General features: G+C 49.5%; 1 protein-coding gene across 1 annotated transcript in view; it reads right to left on the bottom strand.

Annotated features, from left to right (window-relative positions):
• PLXNA4 (plexin A4) overlaps positions 1 to 22,504 on the bottom strand; it is a 584,028-nt gene that overhangs the window by 58,861 nt on the left and 502,663 nt on the right. The window contains exons 22-24 of the mRNA XM_060279222.1: positions 17,989 to 18,257; positions 15,270 to 15,336; positions 3,331 to 3,477 (exon numbers count right to left, since the gene is read on the bottom strand). Of these exons, the coding sequence (XP_060135205.1) occupies positions 3,331 to 3,477; positions 15,270 to 15,336; positions 17,989 to 18,257 (483 nt within the window). The remainder of the gene's footprint in view (positions 1 to 3,330; positions 3,478 to 15,269; positions 15,337 to 17,988; positions 18,258 to 22,504) is intronic.

Raw genomic sequence — 22,504 nt, forward strand, 5'->3', positions numbered from 1 at the left:
AAATGGGGCTTTCCTCCTCCCTAAAGAAAGCTAAACAACTTTGATCTGAACCCCAAAAAAGGGGGTAGATCACTGCCAGTTTTTAACTCTGTGAGTAGATTGTAGTCTCTTGGGAGTTGGCCACCCCTGGTTTAAGTCATCTAGAGACTGTCATTTACAATAGTTGACTAACACAATAAATAAATAAATAAATAAATAAATAAATAAATAAATAAATAAATAACTAAATAAATAAATAAGTGTAGCACCATATAGCATTGCCCCCACTGGGCCATCTTAGGAGAAAGAGCACCGTCGACGAGTTGCTGGTTGTAACAGCTGCATCACTGCTTTAACCAGTCTTTTTAATGTATGTGTGTAAACAGAGATCCAATGAAGTGGACCTCCAATGGAGCTGAATGTTGGAAGATTCGGGATGGATAAAAGAAATTCCTGATTCATGCTGTGCACTCCCCCAGGAAGCTGTTATGTACTGAGCTGAATCATAGAACAATAGGATCCAGAATCAGCAGTCTGATTGGTCTGCAGGAGCCACCCAATCCAACTCCAGGTGGAAGTGAATCCGCAACCTGATTGGCCTGCAGGAGCAGCCAATCAGACGGCTGGCAGAAGTCAATCCACAAACTGATTGGCCCACAGGTGTAGCCCTGAAGTAGCCAATCACACAAAGCCCATTGTGTAAATAATGTAAATAAGCAGATGGTTTTGGGAAAAGGGCATTCTTCTCTTCTTCTCCTTGATGACTACCAGCTGAATAAAGAGCATGAAATTCACTCTCGACTCCGAGTATATTTCAGAAGCCAAGCAACTACCCAAAGCAGCTGGCTTTGAAAGAGGATTAGACCAATTCGTGGAGGAGAGGGCTATCGATGGCTACCAGCCACGATGGCTCGGCTCTGCCTCCACATTTGGAGTCAGCAATGCTTCTGAATACCAGTTGCTGGAAACAAACAGGAGGGGAGAGTTGCTCTTGTGTTCGAATCCCACTTGCCAGTTTCCCCCAGGCATCTGGTTGGCCACGGTGAGAACAGGATATGCCTGATGAGATAGGTCTGATCCAGCAGGCTCTTCTTAAGTTCTAAAGCAGGTTGTTGTTGTTTAGTCGTGTCCGACTCTTTGTGACCCCATGGACCAGAGCACGCCAGGCATTCCTGTCTTCCACTGCCTCCCACAGTTTGGTCAAACTCATGTTCTAAAGCAGGTAAGCTACAGTAATTCCTGCACACACACACACACCACCCAAACTGTAGGTTTCACACTCCCCAGGAATAGATGCAGAAAGTGCCCCCCCCCCAATTTCACACCCACTCAAATTGCTGGAGAAGTAAGTGTTGGGTGAAAGCTTCACCTCGGCGCTAGAAAAACTTCATCAAGCAATGGAAAGTCCTTTTCTATAGCATATGTTCCTTATATCTTCTGGCAAACTTTTTTTTTAAAAAAACCCGCTCTTATTATCGCTATTGTTGTTCAAAGATCAGAGACTGTAGAGACATGGCTAGGGAAAGGGGAGGGAAGAGACTGGAGGAGGGTGGCAAGGAGATAGAAGCCTGTCATTCACTTCCCTTCTTTAATCTCTAGGGAGGAGTGGATCTCTGCAAATCTGCTAAGATTCCTATCAGGGTAGATTTGCCTGCCCTTGAGATATAAAAGGGAGAGCTGATTAGCATCAAAGAGCTGCAAGGAAGGACAGGACAGCTTTTGGGGAGGGAAGAATTCAACCATTGACCCGAAGCGCTGGCTCCTTTGTATTCACCAGCCTGGAAGGAGAAGAGCAGAGATTCCTTTGAGCAAAAGAGATTCCATAGGAAATAACATGGGGGCATCAACATGCCAGAGGGATCTTGATGTCTGCAGAAGTACAAAAATCCTTATGGGTGGGGCTGGGGAACTGTGTGTGATCATTGCCTGTTGTTTGTGAGCAGGGAATGAAATGGAGCAGACTGGGAAAGGGCAAAACTGGTCAACGGCACCCTGAGCAGGAGTACTCTGTGCTGCAACATTTTGTTGCAAGGCCCTGTTGCCTACCTAAACAATATTCAGGAGCCCTTGCTATTTTTAGCATATAAGGAATTTCAGCCTCTTTCTCCCTTGCCATCAGTTTGGTGCTGTTATGAGAAAAAAACCTGCTCTTTTCCCCTTACGGGGTACCCTAGAGCCCATATAGAGTCCTTTTGTAGGTTCTCTATTGGTTGGAGGAAATAACAGAGACCAACGAAAGAATATTGAGAAGCAAAGCAGCTAGTAAGCCTGATCTTTATTAAACAGGGTCCTCACTCACCACAAGCAGGAAAGAGGAGGAACCCAGAACAAAGGTGTGCCCACCCTTATATAGACTTCTTTTAAATTGCCCACCCTCAAACTCCAAACCACACCCAGAAACGTCATACATACATCACAGAAGGGGTGTAGCCCAGGACCACCTCCCCCAATACATCATACATACATCACAGGGGGCGGTCTAAAACAGAATCCCGAGTGTGTTGTTTATCTCCTGTCTGCCATTTACACGATTGCATTATCTGGGTTTTGGCCACTCTTTTGTTATTTTAGTCGTTTAGCCGTGTCTGACTCTTCGTGTCCCCATGGACCACAGCATGCCATAACTATATAACTACTTAATTCCTGGATCCAAGCCACAGGTCACAGGCTCACCCTATTCACACCAAATTTTTAAAAATCTATTCACACCTGAAATGTGCCCTTAAGGCAGGATTTGTAGCACAGAGGCAATGGGGAGATTTCCCCCATTTCCTTCGACCATGCAGAGAAATATTTGAGGTCATTTTGTGGGAGAGAAAATGGTTTCAGGACTTTTCAGTGGGTTTCAGACACATACCGGGGTAGCTGTCAAGTTTTCCCTTTTCTCGTGAGGAAGCCAATTCAGCATTAGGAAATTCCCCTTAAAAAAGGAAGAACTTGACAGCTATGTTCAGACACGTGGTTTACATATTTGTATGTATTCGTTTGGTACATTTATGAACATCTATTTTTATATATATATAAGACCTTAAAATTCTTATAACAGTGCTGTTCTCTTCTGGAGATTTGGACTAAACATCAGGAAGCACTTCCGGATGGTAAAAGAGAACTGTTGAACAATGGAGTGGATTATCTCAGAAAGTGGTGGGCTCTCCTTCACTGGAGGTTTTTTAATTGAGGGTCGATGGCCACCTGGAAGGGATTCTTTAGCTGTGATCCCTGCATTGCAGTGGGTTGGCCTAGGTGAGTCTTGGGGTCCCTTCCAACTCAACTCTACAGTTCTATGATTCTCCTTGTCCCGTCCCACCCCCAATTTCCTCCACCAGGTACATCAATGGCCCCATCGCTCACCAGGGTCTTGTAGTCGATCTGCTGCCGGATCAGCTTGTCCTCACTAAGAGAGTAGCGAGCTTCCCCAGTGATGGCATCGATTGGGCCCTTCTCCATCTGTTGCTTGATGGCACAGAAGAGGGAGAAGAGAGGCTCGCCGGCACATTCCTGCAGTGAGGCGAAGGGAGGAAGGAAGGAAGAGACAATCAATTGGGTTGATGAGGAGACTGCATCCTGCATCACTGCTCTGTTCCACCCACATCATGGCTCTGAAGAGCTGAGAGAAAATCCCTGCAGGGAAGGAAAAGTTGGCAAAGAAGTCCTAGGAGGTGGCTCCATCGCCGCCGCCATCTTTTCAGAGCACGCTCCACCTGCACATACACTCCAACATTTCTCTGATGAAAATAGGAATGTCCTATTCAACAACAACAACAACAACAATAATTTTATTATTTATACCCCATCCACCTGACTGGGTTGTCCCAGCCACTCTGAGCAGCTTCCAACATATATAACAGCATAATTAAACATTGAAAACCTTCCCGATCCAGGGCTGCCTTCAGATGTCTTCTAAAGGTTGTATAGTTACTCATCTCCTTGGCTCGGGGGTCCAAGCCCTCCAGCATTTCTCAGGTGAAAATAGGGACGTCCTTAGGAAAAGTGGGACATTCCAGGATCAAATGAGAAATGAGACAGCTTCTGTAAATCTAGTACTGTCCCTGGAAAATAGGGACACCTGGAGGGTCTGCCTGCATGCTCCACCCACTTCCTGGAAGTTGTCAAATCACAGCTCCAAGCCATGGATGTGCAGGTAGGCTCTAGAACTGCCAACTCAAGATCTATTATGCAAAAAATAAATGTGTATTGATTTGGCATGGTATCCCAACCATGACATTAGCCATCTCAATGCACTTCTTGTTTCCTCGTATTTCCCGGATGTGAGGGACAAGAGATACAGGCAGGTCCCTCCCATACTGCACACCAGCTCATCGCCCAGCGCCAGTAGTAGCAGGGAGGGGGATAGTTCAAGCGGTGACTCAGGAAGTGGGGTCCGAGGCTCAGGCAAGGTAGCGGAGCCCCTGCCCAGCGGGAGACGGGAAGTGGGAAGCAAGGGAGGAAGGCCCATCCCACCAACCCCAGAATTGTGCCGGAAACGGCGGGGGCGGAGATTCAGTATCCCGAGGCTACTTTGCTGGAAGAAAACGCGCGAACATCCATTCGGAGGTTCTGACTCCTAACTGACATCATGTACATAGCACTGCTCTGCACTGTAAATACTCAGCACCAATAAAATCATGAAAAGGCAACGAGTGGAAGAGTCGTTACTCTAGAGTAGCCGCTAACGCCCCTGTGACACCGGCCAAATATTTATTTGGACAGCGCCATGCATAGCAGTTCACAAAGTACAAGTGAAGAAGGTCCCTGTCTCCAGGCGCTTACAATATTTAATTCAATGTGGGGCACAAATGAAGGAAGGAGTGGGGCAGGAGTAAACCTAGGGAAGAGTTTGCTAGGAATTGGCTAGAGGAATCCTAAGCACATTGACTCATAAGTGTGCTCAGAATTGAAGCCAATCAGTCCCTGCCCTGCCCCATAGTTCCACCTGCGTCCCACCTGCGTTCCTTCTAGCTCAGCTCCTCTTTTTTGCTTTCCCATGATTCTCCTCTGCGTTTTCTGCCTCTCCTCCCTGAGCAGCTCCTCCGAAATCCACGAGAACGGTTTCAATTTTTGTGCTCTGCAAATCCCCAAGAAGCCGGTCCCTCCTCTGTAGCCCAAGTGGGGTCTTTCCTGTGCTCTAACACCTGCCTGCCACTTAATTAGCTTATCTCCTGGCAGCATATTGCTTCTGAGGCGGATGCCTATTGCCCTTATCTGCCCGCGTTTTTTTCGGGCTAAAGGCAGGAAGACAAGGAGCCGAGTGGGGAAAATAAAATAGCCTATTATGAAAGCAAAGCTTTCCATGACTCACCTCCCTTTCTCTCCCCCACTTTCAGCTGGAAATGGGAATCTGATAGCCGGAGCCACCGAATCGACCTTCCAGGGCCCTTCAAAACTTTTTCCTGCTGCAAAAGGTGGCGGATCATAGGCGGCACGAGGGACATCTACTTAAGTCTCCTTAAGCCATTCAGCTTCAGAGGCGGCAAAAACGACTGGCGGTAATTGGTTGTGTGAAGGGGTGACTGTTGCTTTCCATTGGTGTCACGTTGACACTTTTGGTCAAAAAAGACAAGGAGTTACACTAAGCCATGTGTACAACTCTAGCGGACTGGCTGTCAATACTGCTGGAACCGGGAGGTCCAAGTAGCACTTCCTCAGGAGCAAGCAGCACAGGGATGTACTTGACCCCAAGTAGAACCTGCATTGGATCACTCACCAGATCTGCTAACCTTAGTGCTGTTCCAAACCTTTGGCTCCTTGCTGAGAGGAGGGACAACTGCTTTGCATGACAGAGAAAATAATTATTTCATAAAACTGTCACGTTCTGATGTTTCCATTTCCTTTTCAGGCTACAGCTAAATTGGAAAGGCCTGTGCCTGCCTACTTTTTGCAGTACCGGACTAGTTCCTTTTAGGCATTGTATTGTAGCAAATGTTCATTCCGGAACACTGAAAAGAATAAACTGTTAAAATCCATGGTGAGAAAAGGCTAGGCATGGCAATTGTGATTTATCTTGAATTGTTTTGCAGACGGACAAAAGAGGATATTGGGAGACATTTAATAAATAGGAAAATTAGTCAAAGTCTAAATAAAGGAAGACACTGAAAAATGATTATATGTTAATATATCAATTCTAAGGGTAGTATTGTTACTGAGACTCTTAACCAGAGGGTCATGGGTTCCAGCCCCAAATTGGGCAAAAGATTCCTTCGTTGGAGAGGGTTGGTCTAGATCAGGCATCCCCAAACTTTGGCCCTCCAGATGTTTTGGGCTACAATTCCTATCATCCCTGACCACTGGTCCTCTTAGCTAGGGATCATGGGAGCTGTAGGCCAAAACATCTGGAGGGCCGCAGTTTGGGGATGCCTGGTCTAGATGACCCTCATGGTCACTTCCAACTCTACAATTCTATGGTTCTATGATTTTATGATCTCCTTGGCTCAGGGGTCACATAACTCCATACCCTGTGACATTTCTCCGATGAAAGCAGGGACGTCCTAAGGAAAAGCAGGACATTCCAGGATCAAATCAGAAACTGGGATGGCTTTTGTAAATCTGGGGCTGTCCCTGGAATATAGGGGCACTTGGACGGTCTGGCATAAGGAAAGAGACAAGCAATCAACTCCAAACTTCCATTGATTGTTTTTTGGGCATTAGAGTATGCAATTGTAATTGATGGGTTTGAGTCCAGGGCACACTTGTCTGTTTCGTGTGGCTACTTTCGTTCCAGTGTGTTACTGTAATGGGAAGCTGAAAGATGACAAAGATGGCCTCTCCTCATCTTCACTCGCAGCTTTCAGAATATATAAATAAACTGTAGCCTAATACGGGGGGCAAAGCAAAGACCCGGGAAAGAATCCGCAGTGTTTAAATGACAAGGGCATAATATTATGACTCATGAATATGTCAGCCTATTTATATTGTTGCACCTAATTATATGGAGAGAGAAAACAAGTGATAGGCGTTATTAGTGTTTTAAATTGTGATGTGGTGAGTATATTTTGATACACTGCTCATAAATTGAATATATGGTAATAAAGAACAGTATTTTAACTGTAAATTACCCCACGCTTCGAACTCTCAAGACGTCACCTTTGCTGAGGCTTTGATAGCATAAACATTTGCTTAAGTATAATTCATTAAGCCGTGATTTATTATAACCTAGTAATTTAATTTGTTAAGGATTGCTGTTAGGTTTTTTGTTCTCTTACTGCAATTGCGAGGGCAGCTGAGAGCGTCTGAACATGTGTAAAGAACCTTGAAATTTGCGTCTGAGCTAGGGAGGTGAGAGGGATTTTTGTTTCCTTCTCATTAAGAGAACCCCCCCCCCAAAAAAAACCCATCTTGGGGTCTCAGATTCACGTGTTGATCAGAATGTAAATATGTGGATTATTACACTCCAATCAGAACCATCCTGCCAGGGGGAGTATCAAAGATACACTCGTAAGCAGAATTTATGAGGTGGCCTGAGGGCTGCCTGATTTCTTTGTTAACTTTGGATAATCTAGTTAAGTCCACAGTGAAAAATGTTTTAAAAAGAAAGACGGCAGTCCTTGGACCACCAAATAAAGTGTGATATAGTGGTTAGAGAGTCAGACTAGGGCCTGGGAGACCAGGGTTTGAATCCTCACTCAGCTGTGAAGCTCACTGGGTGACACTGGGCCAGTCCCTGCCTCTCAGCCTGCCCTACCTCACTGGGTTGTTGTGGGGATTAATGGAGGAGGAGGAGGAGGAGGAGGAGGAGGAGGAGGAGGAGGAGGAGGGAAACCACGTACGCTACCTTGAGCTCCCTGGAGAAAAGGGGATATATAAATGCAGCTGTCACAGTGGCCGGAGCGGGCTACTTCAGAGTAATGACTCTACACAGCTCTGCATTTTATTCTTTTATTGGTGCTGCGTATTTACAGTGCTGAAGTCATTGCTATTTACACGGAGCTATGTGTTCAGTCGGGTTCAGAACCTCCGAATGGCTTTTGGCGCGTCTTTCTCCAACACAAAAGCCTGGGTAGACCCATCCTCTTTCCCCTCCGCTTTCTGCGCAATTCCGGAGTTGGGGGGATGGGTCTCCCCCCCTTATTTGCCCCTTCCTGTCCCACCTGGGACCCTGGCTCCGCTACCTTGCCTGAGCCTCGGACACGACTTCCTGCTTCCCCACTGGAATCGGAACTCTCTCTGCTTTCCCCTGTGCTCGGGGATGGGCTTGAACTCAGGAGGGGAGGGACTTCGCGATATCCCCTGTCCCTCACATCCACCCCCCTCCCAAGCTCCCCTTCTCCCCTCCCCAGGTCCCCCCCCAGGTGTCGGTGACGACTGGAAGCCTAAGAACTCAGTACTTTCCGAGCCCGTTGGTGTGAACACCTCCCCCCAGTCCTGCGAGCCCCCCCCTTCCGCCTGGGAGGACTGGAATCCCAAAAAGTCCGTGGCGTCAGAGCTGGTGGGGGTAAAAATGTGCTGCCAGTCTGCTTCTTCCTCTGACTGGGTGGATCTCGGCGACGCCCATACTTCTTCCTCTGGTTCCTCAAACTCCGCTTCCCATCCCCATGGTGAACTGCTCTCCAGTACTTCCTCCCCCTCCCCCTCCCCCTCCCTTTCCATGTGCCAGGGCTTGGGTCTGTGGGGAAAGAGGGCGTGAAATTCTTCCACCAAGAATTCCTCCTGTATCTGAGTGGCTGGGACCCATTTATTCTGTGACGGTGGAGCATCCTCCCATGCCATGAGGTACTCCAGGCCCCCCACCCCTCTCCGTGAATCAAGGATGGCCGTGGCCTCATTGAGTTGCTCCCTGCCTTCTCTCTCCCCCCCCTCCCTTGGGGGTTTGTTCGCTGTCTCGGAGCCTGCTGCTTTCCCTGTACGGCGACAGCAGCGATCTATGAAACACTGGATGCATCCTCATGTCCTCTGGTAGTGCCAATCTGAAGGCCACCGGATTGACCTGTTGCGTGACCGTGAAGGGGCCCAGCCGTCTGGGCGCCAGCTTTTTGCACCTCCCTCTAATGGGAAGGCCCTCCGAGGACAACCAAACCTTGTCCCCCACCCTGATGACCTCCCCTTGTTGCCTGTGGCGATCTGCCCCCTTCTTGTACGCTTCCTTGGCCCTCTCCAAGTGTTCTCTGAGCTGCTGGTGCACCGTCTCCAGTTCCTCTGCCAGTGGGCCCTCCTCCTCCTCCTCCTCCTCCCCCTCCCTCTCCGGGAAAGATCTGAGGTCGCGCCCATAATTGGCCTTAAAGGGCGACACCCCTGTGGAGACGTGCACTGCATTATTGTAGGCAAATTCTGCCAGTGGCAGGCGATCCACCCAGTCCGTTTGTCTCTGGCTGACGTAGCATCTTAGGTACTGCTGCAGAATGGCGTTGACCCTCTCCGCCTGTCCGTTGGTCTGCGAGTGTCTCGCCGTCGATAAGCTGACCTCCACCTGCAGGAGGCTCATGAGCCGCCTCCAGAACCTGGAAACAAATTGGCGGCCACGATCCGAAATAACCCTTAAAGGTAATCCATGCAGTCTGAATACGAGTTCAACAAACAGTTTGGCTGTCTCTTCTGCAGAGACCGCCCTGGCACACGGTATAAAGTGGCACATTTTGGACATAAGGTCCACCACCACCAACACTGCGGTCTTGCCCCTGGACGCCGGCAGGTCCGTGATGAAGTCCATGGACACCACTTCCCACGGCCTGTGTGGTGTGGCTAAGGGCTCCAGCAATCCTGCTGGGGCTGCTCTGACTACCTTTGCCCGCTGGCAGGTGTCACAGCCCCGTACATAGTCTCTAACATCTTCCCGCACCCCTGGCCACCAGAAGTGTCTCATGACTAGGTGAGCAGTTTTGTCCCTTCCAAAATGACCCGCCGTTGGGTTGTCGTGCATCTGCTTGAGGACCTTACGTCTAAGCTGGGTGGTGGGCAGGTACAGTGCCCCCTTGTAGAAAAGCAGCCCCCTGCGTTCTGCAAAGTCTTTTGCCTGCTCCCTCCCCCCTCTCAGTTCTCTGAAGATGCGGGTGGCAAAGTCATCAGCTGCTGTCAGTGCTGTGAGTTCTGCCTCGCTCACCACTGCTGCTCCGCAGGACCATGCTGATGGGGGGAAGATGTGCCTGGGTGCTGGTGGCAACTCCTGCTCCATGTACTCTGGTTTGCGGGAGAGGGCATCCGCCCTGACATTCTGCTCCCCCGGGATGTAGTGGATGGAGAAGTTGAAGTTCGAGAAGAACTCTGCCCACCGTATCTGCCGCTGGTTGAGCACCCTGGCTGTTCTCCAGAACTCCAGGTTCTTGTGGTCTGTGCACACCTGGATGGGGTGCTTGGCGCCCACCAGGAAGTGTCGCCAGTGCTGGAAAGCAGCGTGGATCGCAAGAAGTTCCCTATCAAACACCGTGTAGTTGCGCTCCGGCTGGGTCAGCTTCCTGGAGAAGAAGGCACAAGGTCTCCACTCTCTGTTGGCGTCCAGTTGCAACAGGATCGCTCCCAAAGCCCTGTCTGAAGCGTCTGTTTCCACGCGTAGGGGCGCATCCTGCACCACGTGGAACAGGTTTTGGTCTGAAGCGAACACCCTCTTGAGGCTTTCGAACGCTGCTTGCGCCTCTGGTGTCCACCTGAACTTCTGCTTGCCTCTCAGGCAGTCCGTGATGGGAGCCGTAACCCGCGAAAAGTTCTTGATGAATTTCCTGTAGAAGTTGGCGAAGCCTAGGAGGCGTTGGGCATCTTTGCGCGTCCTGGGGCTGTGCCAGTCCAGGATGGCCTGCACCTTGTCCTTGTCCATCGCCAGCCCCTTGTCTGACAGTTTGTAGCCCAGGAAGTCTACTTCCCTGGTGTGAAACTTGCACTTCTCCAGCTTCACATACAGGTGGTTCTCCTTCAGGCGCTGCAACACCTCCCTGACATCCTTCACATGTTGCACTGGGTCATTGGAATAGATAAGGATGTCATCCAGGAAGACCAAGCAGTTCTTGAAGAGGAGGGACCCCAGGACGTGGTGCATGAAGGCCTGGAAGCATGCTGAGCCCCCTTGCAACCCGAAGGGCATCACCAGATATTCAAAAGAGCCCAGAGGCGTGAACATCGTGGTTTTCCACTCATCGCCTTCCCGGATCCTGATCAAGTTGTACGCCCCCCTCAGGTCTAGCTTGGTGAAAATCTTGCCCCTGCGTGCCGCTGTCAGGAGATCGTCCACTCTGGGCATGGGGAAAGCCACTGGCTCTGTCACTGAATTGAGCCGTCTAAAATCCACCACCAGACGGCGCTGTTGCGTGTCTTTCTTGTCCACCCAGAAGACCGGGCTGCCCCCTGCTGCCTTGCTTTCTCTTTTTTTTAAAATACATTTTATTCCGATTTTCCAAATTCAACAAATTAACAAAACCAATCTTTTATACAAAATCTTATATTCACATCTTTTACCTTGCTCCGCCGAGCTATGACTTCCCCCCCTCCCTTCATGCGGTTTTCTTGTTAATTCCCTTTTTTGCAGTTCCTTTTTTAACATATTGGTCAATTCGTAAGGTTTATTTTAATCCTGCGAGAGTTTTTAATGATCTACAGTTTTTCTCCATATAGTCCACATATTTACTCCAGTCCTTTTGAAACCTTGTCTCCCCCTGGTCACGAATCTTGCATGTCAATCTAGCAAGTTCAGCATAGTCCATCATTTTTATCTGCCACTCCACAATTGTAGGTAATTCCTGTAGTTTCCATTTTTGGGCTAACAAAGTCCTAGCCGCGGTTGTTGCATACATAAACAGTGTTTGATCTTCTTTTCTAATCTCTCCTCCTATTATTCCTAACAAAAATGCTTCTGGTTTTTTTGGGAAGGTATATCTAAACATCTTTTTCAATTCATTATATAAACTTTCCCAAAATCTTTTAACTTTTTCGCATGTCCACCACATATGATAAAATTCACCATCTTTCTCTTTACATTTCCAGCAACTTTTATCACTCATTCTATACATTTTAGCTAACTTAACTGGAGTTAATCTGCTGCCTTGCTTTCTCTGATGAACCCCCGTTTGAGGTTCTTGTCTATAAACGCACGCAGATCCTCCAGTTCCTGATCTGACATGGTGTACAGCTTGGCTGGGGGTATCGTTGCCCCTGGCACCAGGTTGATCTGGCAGTCAAAAGACCTGTGTGGGGGTAGGTGGTCGGACTCCGCTTCGCTGAAGACCTCCTGCAGGTCCCAGTATGGTTTGGGTATCGCCTCACCCCCCTTGACGTGCATGGTGGCCACCGTGGCTATTGGAGGCCCCTCCCCTGGTTGGTGCTGCATGCAATGTTCCAGACAAAAGTCCGACCCAAATGTGATGAATCTCTGGTGCCAACTGATGGAGGGGTCGTGGCGCGCCAGCCAGCTCATGCCCAAGACGATGGGGGGGGGTCTGAGATGGTGGTGACGTTGAATGCCAGTGTCTCTGAGTGCCTTCCCACCGTCATTCTCATGGGGGGGGTTTGATGAGTGATGGCCCCTCCCAGCAACTCCCTGCCGTCAATGGTGGCTACGTGCAGGGGAAAGTCCAGCTGCAGAAGCTGGATCTGGTGCTCTTCTGCAAAGTTTCTCGAGAAGAAGTTGGCTGATGCACCACTGTCAATTAAGGCGAGGACCGTCAGGGGATAGCCATTTGGGAGTGTTAGCGTCACTTCTAGAACCACTCCTGCTCTGGGAGGGGTGGGCTGGCTCTGCTCCGCGCTGTGCGGGTGGGCGGGCTGGGGCTGTTGTCTGTTGACTGCGCCTGGCTGCTGCCCCTTGTCTCCTGCAACCAGGCTTTCCCGTTTCCCTGCTGTGGTGCTGCGTCAGTGGGGGAGGGCACAACCGTTCCCGCCTTTCCTTGCCACTCTCTGCGATGTGGGCAGTCTCTGACGAGATGCTGGGGGGAGTTGCAGAGAAAGCAATTCCCGCCCCTTCCCTCCTTGCGTCTTGTCGCCGCTGGGGTTTGAAAAGCCCCCCCGCGCGCGCTATCAATTTGCATGGGTTCCTGGTCCTGGCTGGCCCCTGGCATGGCGTGAGATGGCTGTTGGGGGAGTGGCTTCTCCTGCGACCGTGGGAACCAAGCCCGCTTTGCGCGCGTTGCTTGCTTGTCGTTCCACCGGGATTCCTGTCTCACCCCCACCGCCAGAGCCGCTTTGCTCAGCTGATCCATATTACTGGGCTTTGGACCTCTCGAGAGCTCATCTTTCACATCCTCATTCAACCCCAGGTAGAACGCCGCTTCCATCGGAGGCGAGTGCAGTTCCCACCCCAGTCTGTGCACTAGCATGGTGAATCTCGCCCAATATTCGCGAACTGTCATTGTTCTTTGCCTTAAATTATGCAGTTCCTCCTTGGTCTGGTCCATATGGCTATCGGACGCATACATAGTTTTTAAAGCCTCTAGAAATAGTTTGACATTCTTCATGCAAGGATTTTTTGTCGCGATTAACGGTCTTAGCCACTCCCTGGCTGCCCCTGTAAGGTGTTCCACAATAAACGCTACCCTGTGCTCATCATCAGGGAACTCATCATGGTGCAGCTCAAGAGCATACACGATCTCAGTCTCAAAGCCATGATATTCCCTCGGGTCTCCATTGAACTTGCTTACTAGGGTCCCCGCTCTCCTTCCTGGCAGCACTTGGAGTTGGGGGGCCCCTCCCGCCTTGTTTTTCTCGGCATCCAACTTGTTTTGGAGCTCTACCGCCACCGCCCTTAATTGCTGCTCTTTTTCCTGAAGCGCTCTCACCTGTTCCGCAAGTTGTAGCCGGTCCTCCTGGACCTTCTTGGTTTCTTCTTTAGCTGCCTTTAATTCCCCCTGTGCCTGCAGTGCCAGTTGCTGCAGGTCCTGTTGGGCTTTCTCCGCGATCTGCCGCCATTTCTCCGCCTCTGATGCACTCATCCTGGCAACTCCAAAGTAGCCCAAAAAAGGATTCGGAGGTTGCTGTCACAGTGGCCGGAGCGGGCTACTTCAGAGTAACGACTCTACACAGCTCTGCATTTTATTCTTTTATTGGTGCTGCGTATTTACAGTGCTGAAGTCATTGCTATTTACACGGAGCTATGTGTTCAGTCGGGTTCAGAACCTCCGAATGGCTTTTGGCGCGTCTTTCTCCAACACAAAAGCCTGGGTAGACCCATCCTCTTTCCCCTCCGCTTTCTGCGCAATTCCGGAGTTGGGGGGATGGGTCTCCCCCCCTTATTTGCCCCTTCCTGTCCCACCTGGGACCCTGGCTCCGCTACCTTGCCTGAGCCTCGGACACGACTTCCTGCTTCCCCACTGGAATCGGAACTCTCTCTGCTTTCCCCTGTGCTCGGGGATGGGCTTGAACTCAGGAGGGGAGGGACTTCGCGATATCCCCTGTCCCTCACAGCAATGAATACGTTACTTCTTATCTCTGTAAAACAGTGTGATTTTTTTTTAGTGTTTATTTATTTATTGATCTGGACGTGAATGTTTTCTGTTTTTACAGTATTTTGTACATTGCCTTGAGACACGTTTGTGGAAGGGCGATTGATTCATAATAATGCTAACAGTAGCAAATATTAAACAAGCAGTTTCTGGTTACTTTGTTATGCTTTAAATCTCATTTCACATCATATGCACAGAGGGAAGAGCTGTGTGCGGATGTCTTCCAAAGCAACTACTCTATTCCGAACGTAAAAATGGAAAGCGTAATGCTGATGGTCAACAAAAGAGGTTTAAAGACTGTCTCAAGACAAATCTAAAAAAAAATGTAGTACAAACACCGACAACTGGGAAACACTGGCCTGCGAGCGCTCCAGTTGGAGAACAGGCTTTACCAAAGGTGTCATGGGCTTTGAAGACACTCGATCTCAGGACGCAAGGGAGAAATGAACTAAGAGGAAGGCACGCTTGGCAAATCCACACCGTGATCAACTTCCGCCCGGAAACCAATGTCCCCACTGTGGAAGGATGTTTGGATCCAGAATTGGCCTCCACAGTCACTTACGGACTCCTTGTTAAAACCATGTTTATGGAAGACAATCTTACTTGGCTATGAGTGATCTTCAAAGAAGAAGAAGATTGCAATGGGTTGGACTAGATGACCCTCTTGGGCCCCTTCCAACTCTACAATTCTATGATTCTATAAAATTACAATCTCAGCTTCCCATGGTATTGTTCCTTGGTCCCTTCTTGTCACAATGTTTTCCCCTGTTTTTCTAACCAACTTAGGTTACTCAGTGAAACCAAACAATGTTAAGAACAACAGCCGAAATCCATACTAAGCCCACTGCTTAAAAACAACAACAACCAGGGTATCCAAATAATGAAATAACAGTCCAGTGAATGTTTAAGTGTGAAGTTGTCACCAAAACTGGTTCTTCTTACCTTGAGAAACTTGTAGAGCAGGAAGGTGAACCAGTTAGTGAGCATCTTCTCAGCAACAGATTCTGTCCTAGAAGGAATGCGGAGAAAAAAATTAACTAGGCAGAGCCCCAGAAGAACACATCTCCTTGCCTGTTTTGTCATGCCCTCCTACGCCAATCATTCGGATTTTGAATTTACACGGAAACCGCTGACAAAAAGGGGGGGGGGAAAGAGGTTTCATAATTGGAATTTGAGAGGGATAACATTCTCCCTGTCTGAATTTCTCTATGGGGTTTGCCTTGAGTTTTAGATCTGGTGAAATGTGGCAGCTGCTCATTAGCCGTGACCAGACACTCTTTAATCACAGACAAGGCCCACTAACACTGGCAGCAGTGGGGGTGCTCTCATGAGATACTGTGGGAAGTCAGATCACCCCATGACCTCTCACAAGATCTGGTGTGCTAAGTGGGCCTTGTCCAAGAAGCACAACCAAGAGCTTAAAAGCTCTTTCCGCACTGAGTAACCTCAAGCAGATCCAGCCTGGAAAGAGCTTAAAAAGTTTGCGGATTTGCTTCTCAGTGCACCAGCCTTGGGAGTATTAGAGAAGATCTCACAGGACAATCTGACTTCCCACAAGATCTTGTGACAGTATCCCCACCTTGCCCACATATATGACAGGAGCAGGCCGGCAGTAAATCACACGGAGTGGGTGAAGTTAACTCTTTATTAGAAAAACTGGATCTGCCGATTTTTAAAGAAATTTTTCTATATGCATCATGAACTGGAAAGGGGAAAAACTTTCAACATTATCGGAATGGCAGAACAAATGACTAGAATACGCAGAAATGGCACAATTGATTAATAGACAATTGATTAATAGGCATAATAATAATTAATTGTTTAAAAGAGGTAATACAAAACAATCATTTATTCAAAAATGGGATATGTTTAAGAGATATTTACAAAACTATATATATATATATATATATATATATATATATATATATATATATATATATATATATATAGGCATTGCACGCGCGGAGGACACAGCCTTTCTCCATAACTGCTGAACTGTAATGTTACAAATTTGGCCACAATGTTCCATGCCCATCAGGGAGGGATCTAAATCAAATGAAAAGATTCCAAGAGCTCTGGCCAGGTAAAGGAATAATTTTTAGAAAGTTTTAAGTTGAGAATAATAAGACAAATTTCAGTAGCAATCCAGTTTTTAATCCAGCAGCATCCAATAGAAAGGCAGATCGCACCCCGCTGCCTCCAAAGCTGCACCACCAGATGACACCACAAAATTCCACAGCAACCAACTGAAAACAGTCTTTGGCAGCAACAAGGCCCAGCTTTTTCAATAGACCGCATCATTGCCAAGCAGTGAAAACTGAGTAGGCCTCACCTACATTCAGTAGGCCACAGGCAAAAACAATCAGAACAGGGCCTTTCACAATGGGGGGGGGCACAGGGATGAGGCACAACAAAGGGAGGGGAAAACACATAGCCATGGGGGAGGGGAGGACCCTGAGTCAGCCAAAGCAGTGGTGGGGTGGGGTGGGGTGGGACAGGGAAAACTGAGTAGGTCTCAGCATTGCCCAGCAGGGGAAAATGAGTAGGCCTCACCATTGCCCAGTAGGCCACAGGCAAAAACAAACAGAATATGGGGCTTTCACAACAAGAGTGCCAGCCCGAATGAGCTCAGCAACTCTTCTTCAGTAGGTCTTGCTCCTATGAGGCAGTTGCGGAAACTGAAGGTCCCTGCCTTCCTACAGCTGCCTAATTCTCCTCCTCTCCCGGGTCTTTCCCCAGCATTCTGAGACTGCGCCGGCATGCCTGCCTTTGCTCCTCCTTCTTCATACCTCTCCTGGTGGAGGAAAACACCCTGGCTTCTTCAGCAGCCTGATTCATCTCTGCCTCTTGGCCTCCCTCTTCTCCTGAATCAGGATTTCTGTCTGCCACAGCCTTTTCCTGCTCACTAAGCCCTGTTGCCTCTCCAGCCTCCGACACCATCTCTTCCCAGTCTTCTCCCTCTGACCACTTGCCATCGTCCCACCACCGCTCCCCTGGCTCTGAGCCTTCTTCCCTTGGTGGTTCTCCAGCGGGTGCCTCCCACCACTCCTCTGTGTCCAACCAGTCTATGACAATATAGTTGAAACTGCACAAGTTAAGTCCCAAAATGGAAACAACCGGAATTACCAACGGCTGAAGAATGGTGGATGAAGATGATGGAATATGCACAACTAGCGAAGCTAATTAGGAAAATCCGAAACCAGTGTGATCAAGCTTTCCAAAAAAAGACTGGAGTAAATTTATACAATATCTGAAGGACAATTGCAAACAATGAACAACACAAGCAGGATTGATTTAAGAAGATTTGTAATGTTTATGATTTATGCCTTTTTCTATTTATTTAAAATGTAAAAATTGAAATGTAAGGAGGAAGAGGTACAGATGCGATGAAATAGATAGAAATTATGGTAACCACAAGGCGGCGGAGAGGGAGGGGGGTTGACCAGCTCATGCAAGCAAAAATTTAATGTGAGTAATATGGATGTGTTTATATATTAGGAAATGGAAACTTAATAAAATATTATAAAAAAAGAAATTGCCCAAGTTAAATGTGTATAAGTTGCGGGCATCCTGTGCTCGGTTTTAATGCTTGCAATGATCTTAGTGTCACTTTTTGTGGAAAATTTAATGAGCAGCAACAACCACTTGCTCCAGGGCTTACCTCCGAAGCAGTAGTTTGGGATGGTTTTTGCTCTCCAGGTTTTTGTCTATGAGATCTGCCAGGAGCTGCTTGAGGACATCTGTAGCATATTCCAGCTTACTCTGCAGCACCGTCATGATGAGGGAGGCCACGTTGCCACGGTCTCGCATGGAGAAGCTGCGCTGGGACTCCAGGGTGCGGATGAAGGACAGGAGGAAGACCTTGTTGTTGATGAGTTGGGCAAAGAGCTTCAAGCCCTTCTCCACCCGCTCTTGCCGATACCCAGGGACCTGTCAAAAACACAGAGAAAGAAGAGAATCAATGGCTTGGTGGCCAGCTATACCTCTAGCACAGGGTTTCTCAAACTTGGGTCCCCAGCTGTTTTGGGACTACAACTCCTGTCGTCCCTAGACAGCAAGACGAGTGCTCAGGGATGATGGGAGTTGTAGTTCAACAAGAGCTGGGGACTCAAGTTTGAGAAGCACTGTAGTCTAACATAAAGCACCATATATGTCAGTCAGTGTAGACCAGGGGTCAGCAAACTTTTTCAGCAGGGGGCCAGTCCACTGTCCCTCAGACCTTGTGGGGGGCCGGACTCTATTTTGAAGGGGGGGGGAAATGAACACATTTTTATGCCCCACAAATAACCCAGAGATGCATTTTAAATAAAAGCACACATTCTACTCATGTAAAAACATGCTGATCCCCAGACCGTCCGCAGGCCAGATTTAGAAGGCAATTGGGCCTGATCCGGCCCCCGGCCCCTAGTTTGCCTACCCATGGTGTAGACTAGGCATCCCCAAACTGCGGCCCTCCAGATGTTTTGGCCTACAACTCCCATGATCCCTAGCTAGCAGGACCAGTGGTCGGGGAAGATGGGAATTGTAGTCCAAAACATCTGGAGGGCTGAAGTTTGAGGATGCCTGGTGTAGACTGTCTAAACAGAGTTACAGTGTTACAAAGATGTCAGCAAAAGTGACACAAAGGCTGGCAACATCAACCCCACCATGTGGGAATCCCCTGCAGATGACCGCAGTGCCTGGAGACAAACAGGTCATGCACCCACAGCAGTGACCAGAGCAGCGTTTCTCAACCACTGTTCTGCGGCACACTAGTGTGCCGCGAGACGCTGGCTGGTGTGCCGCGACGTGCCACGACGAGAAGGGCGATTTGCATTGTCACGTGCCTGGCGGCCGCCAATACCCAACACTGACCAGCCGGAAAGCAATATTTCTCCTCCTCTTTCCCAAAGCTCAGTGCAAACGAGCCTGGCGGCTGCCAATAAACAGCACTGACCCACCGGAAAGCAATATTTGGCAAGTGTTTCTTACAGTCATAATTATAATATAGGGCGGCACAGAGTTAATTTTTTAAACTTTTTTAATGGTGGTGTGCCTCGTGATTTTTTTCACGGAACAAGTGTGCCGTGGCCCAAAAAAGGTTGAGAAACACTGGACCAGAGGATGAATGACCGCTGGGAGGAACGCAGAGAGAAGAAATGCCGTTGTGCCTTCATCTGCCCCAGCTGCAACAAAACATGTCTCTCCCATATCGGTCTCTACAGCCACAGCAGGCGCTGCAACTCTCCAATGGTTTGACTTCACTCCTAAAACTGCATTCTGCCGTTATCTCCCGAGACAGACAGATGCCAGCAACAGTCAGTGTAGACTTCACTGAACTAGACGGACCAATGGGACTGGCTCAATATGAGGCAGCTTCTGCTCGTCATCGGGAGAAGTACAAGGTCCTGTACAAAGATATGCAGCTGCCCAGTCTTGCACCAAAGCCAAAGAGGGCAGGGCACATTCATACACACGAAAAAGACCCAACAAAAGCTGGCCAGAAGTGGTGCCAGCTTCTCTTTGATGAATCAAGCAATGTGGTTTTGTCCTGATCTCCTCAATTCTCTCTGCAGGACCCCCGCCAGCATAGTACCTGCCAATATTTTTTTTTGGGGGGGGAGGGCTGCCATCACCACCTTCTCTGCTTCTTCCCTCCCTGGCACGCAGCGTGCCTTTGCTTCCTTTGCAGTCTGCTCCACTCCACAACAAACCACCAAACTGTTTTTACAACAAAAGAAGTTAAATTATAGAACTCGCTCCCACAGGAGGCAGTGATGGCCACCAACCTAGATAGCTTGAAAAGAGGATTAGATGAATTCGTTGGAGGAGAGGTCTATCAGTGGCTATCAGCCATGATGGCTATGATCTGCCTCCACAGTGGGAGCCAGCGATGCTTCTGAATACCAGTTACTGGTATACAGGAGGGGGGAGAGTTGCTCTTGTGCTCAAATCCTGCTGGCGGGTTTTCCACAGGGATCTGGGCTGTCCCCTGTGAGAGCAGGATGCTGGGCTAGACAGGCCATTGGTTTGATCCAGCAGATCAAATGCCCAGTTGACACTAGAATGAAGACCAGCTGAGCTCCTTATTGCTTTGTGATGTAATACAGGAAGAAGCACATGTAACTCACTAAGCCACAGAAGTATGGAGGAGAGGAGCCATCCTTGGCTTTCACAGAAAGGGCTCCTGTCCCAAAGGAGCCACAGGACTCCTTAGCCACAAGGGGAGTTAATATTTTGTGGCCTGAGGATCCACTTTCTCAGCTCTCCATCCCTTCACTTATGTTGCCAATGAATCCTCTCCCATACACAACTACAACTCACCACACAAACCACAAACACTCGCTCGGCACACAGTCCACAACTCTCTCCCTCTGTCTCTTTCTCACATTCAGTGAAGCATTTATATACATGAAATATACTCAGAGTCAAGAGTGAATTTCATGCTCTTTATTCAGCTCATAGTCATCAAGGAGGAGAAGAGAAGACGAATGGCTCTTTTCCCCAAACCATCTGCTTATATACATTATTTACACAATGGGCCTTGCGTGATTGGCTACTTCAGGGCTACACCTGTGGGCCAATTATATTATGGATTGACTTCTGCCTGCAGCCTGATTGGCTGCTCCTACAGGCCAATCAGGTAGCAGATTCACTTCTGCCAGCCGCCTGATTGGCTGCTCCAGCAGGCCAATCAGGTTGCGGATTCACTTCAACCTGGAGTTGGATTGGGTAGCTCCCGCTGATTCTGAATCCTATTGTTCTAGGATTCAGCTCAGTACATAACACCCCTCCCCTCTAAGTTCCAGTCCTGCCCGGGAAGTTGCATTCGTAGTCCCCAAGGTCTGCTGGCCGCCTCCGTGTGCGTTGTGGCCTGGGGTGTTCCTTGGTCAGGGGTTCTGGTTCTGGCTCGTGTTCCGAGGCTGCTGGCTGTGCCGGGGCTGTCTGGTCTGGCGCCACTGAACCACTAGGTTGTAGCTCTGGTTCCGGTGTCCTTCCAGCCTCGGGGCGCCCCTCTGTGCCTACTGCTTCTGCTTCCCCTGCCCACCCCTCTCGCTCTACAGGCCTCACTGCCCTGCTGTCCCCTTGGGGCCCCTCTGTCCCGCTCTCCTCCCGGGTTCCTCCTGGGAATCGTCGCCGTAGCTGGTCGCAGTGGCGGCGCCAACATTGCCCCCCTTCCGTTAGTACCTCGTACGACACGGGACCGGTCACCTTGGTGACTGTGGCGGGTACCCATGCTGGGCCTGCCCCAAAATTCTTTGCATACACTGGGTCCTGGGCCACAAATGTCCGGGGGTTCCTGCCTTTCCCCACCACTACCTCATCCTGAGCTCTGTCGGGGTGAAGTCGGTCCAGTCTAGTTGCAAGGCGCCGGCCCATTAGTAATTCAGCTGGGCTCCGGCCCGTCGTTGTGCTTGGGGTGCTGTGCTGTGCTAGAAGAAATGCGGCAAGGCGGTATTCCCAGTCCCCTTGTGTCATGCGGCGGAGGCTGTCCTTGGTGGTCCGCACCATGCGCTCCGCTTGGCCATTGGTGGCAGGGTGGAATGGTGCTGAGCGGATGTGGCGGATGGCGTTCTGCGCTGTGAAGGTCTGGAACTCCTCTGACGTGAATGCGGTTCCATTGTCCGAGACGAGGGTGTCAGGGAGCCCGTGGGTCGCAAACAGCTTACGTAGTACCCGGATGGCTGCCGCCGTAGAAGTGGATGGTACCAGTGCGACCTCCAGCCATTTGGTGTAGGAATCCACCACTATGAAGAATGTTTTTCCCTGGAAGGGGCCAGCGAAGTCCACGTGCAAGCGTGACCATGGATGTCGGGCGGACTCCCAGGGCTGGACTGGGGCCCTTGGGGGATCCGGGCGGGATTCTTGGCAGGTGTGGCAGTGTTGGACCCAGGCCTCTATCTCTCTGTCAATCCCCGGCCACCACACATAACTCCTGGCAAGGGCCTTCATCCTCACTACCCCTGGGTGTGTCTCGTGTAGGGCTGTGAGGACCCTTTTGCGGAGGGGCTGGGGAACAACGACCCTGCTTCCCCATAACAGGCACCCCTTGTGGGCCGACAGTTCATGTTTGCGGTTTGTGTAGCCAGCGAATTCTGGCCCGGGGCTGCTGCTGGGCCATCCTCGCCACACCCAGTCCAGGACCCGGGAGATGACCCTATCTTTTGTGGAATGGTGCGCAACTTCTTGTGCCTGAA

The sequence above is a fragment of the Zootoca vivipara genome, chromosome 10 (genome assembly GCF_963506605.1).
Source record: "Zootoca vivipara chromosome 10, rZooViv1.1, whole genome shotgun sequence".
Classification (NCBI taxonomy): Eukaryota; Metazoa; Chordata; class Lepidosauria; order Squamata; family Lacertidae; genus Zootoca; species Zootoca vivipara.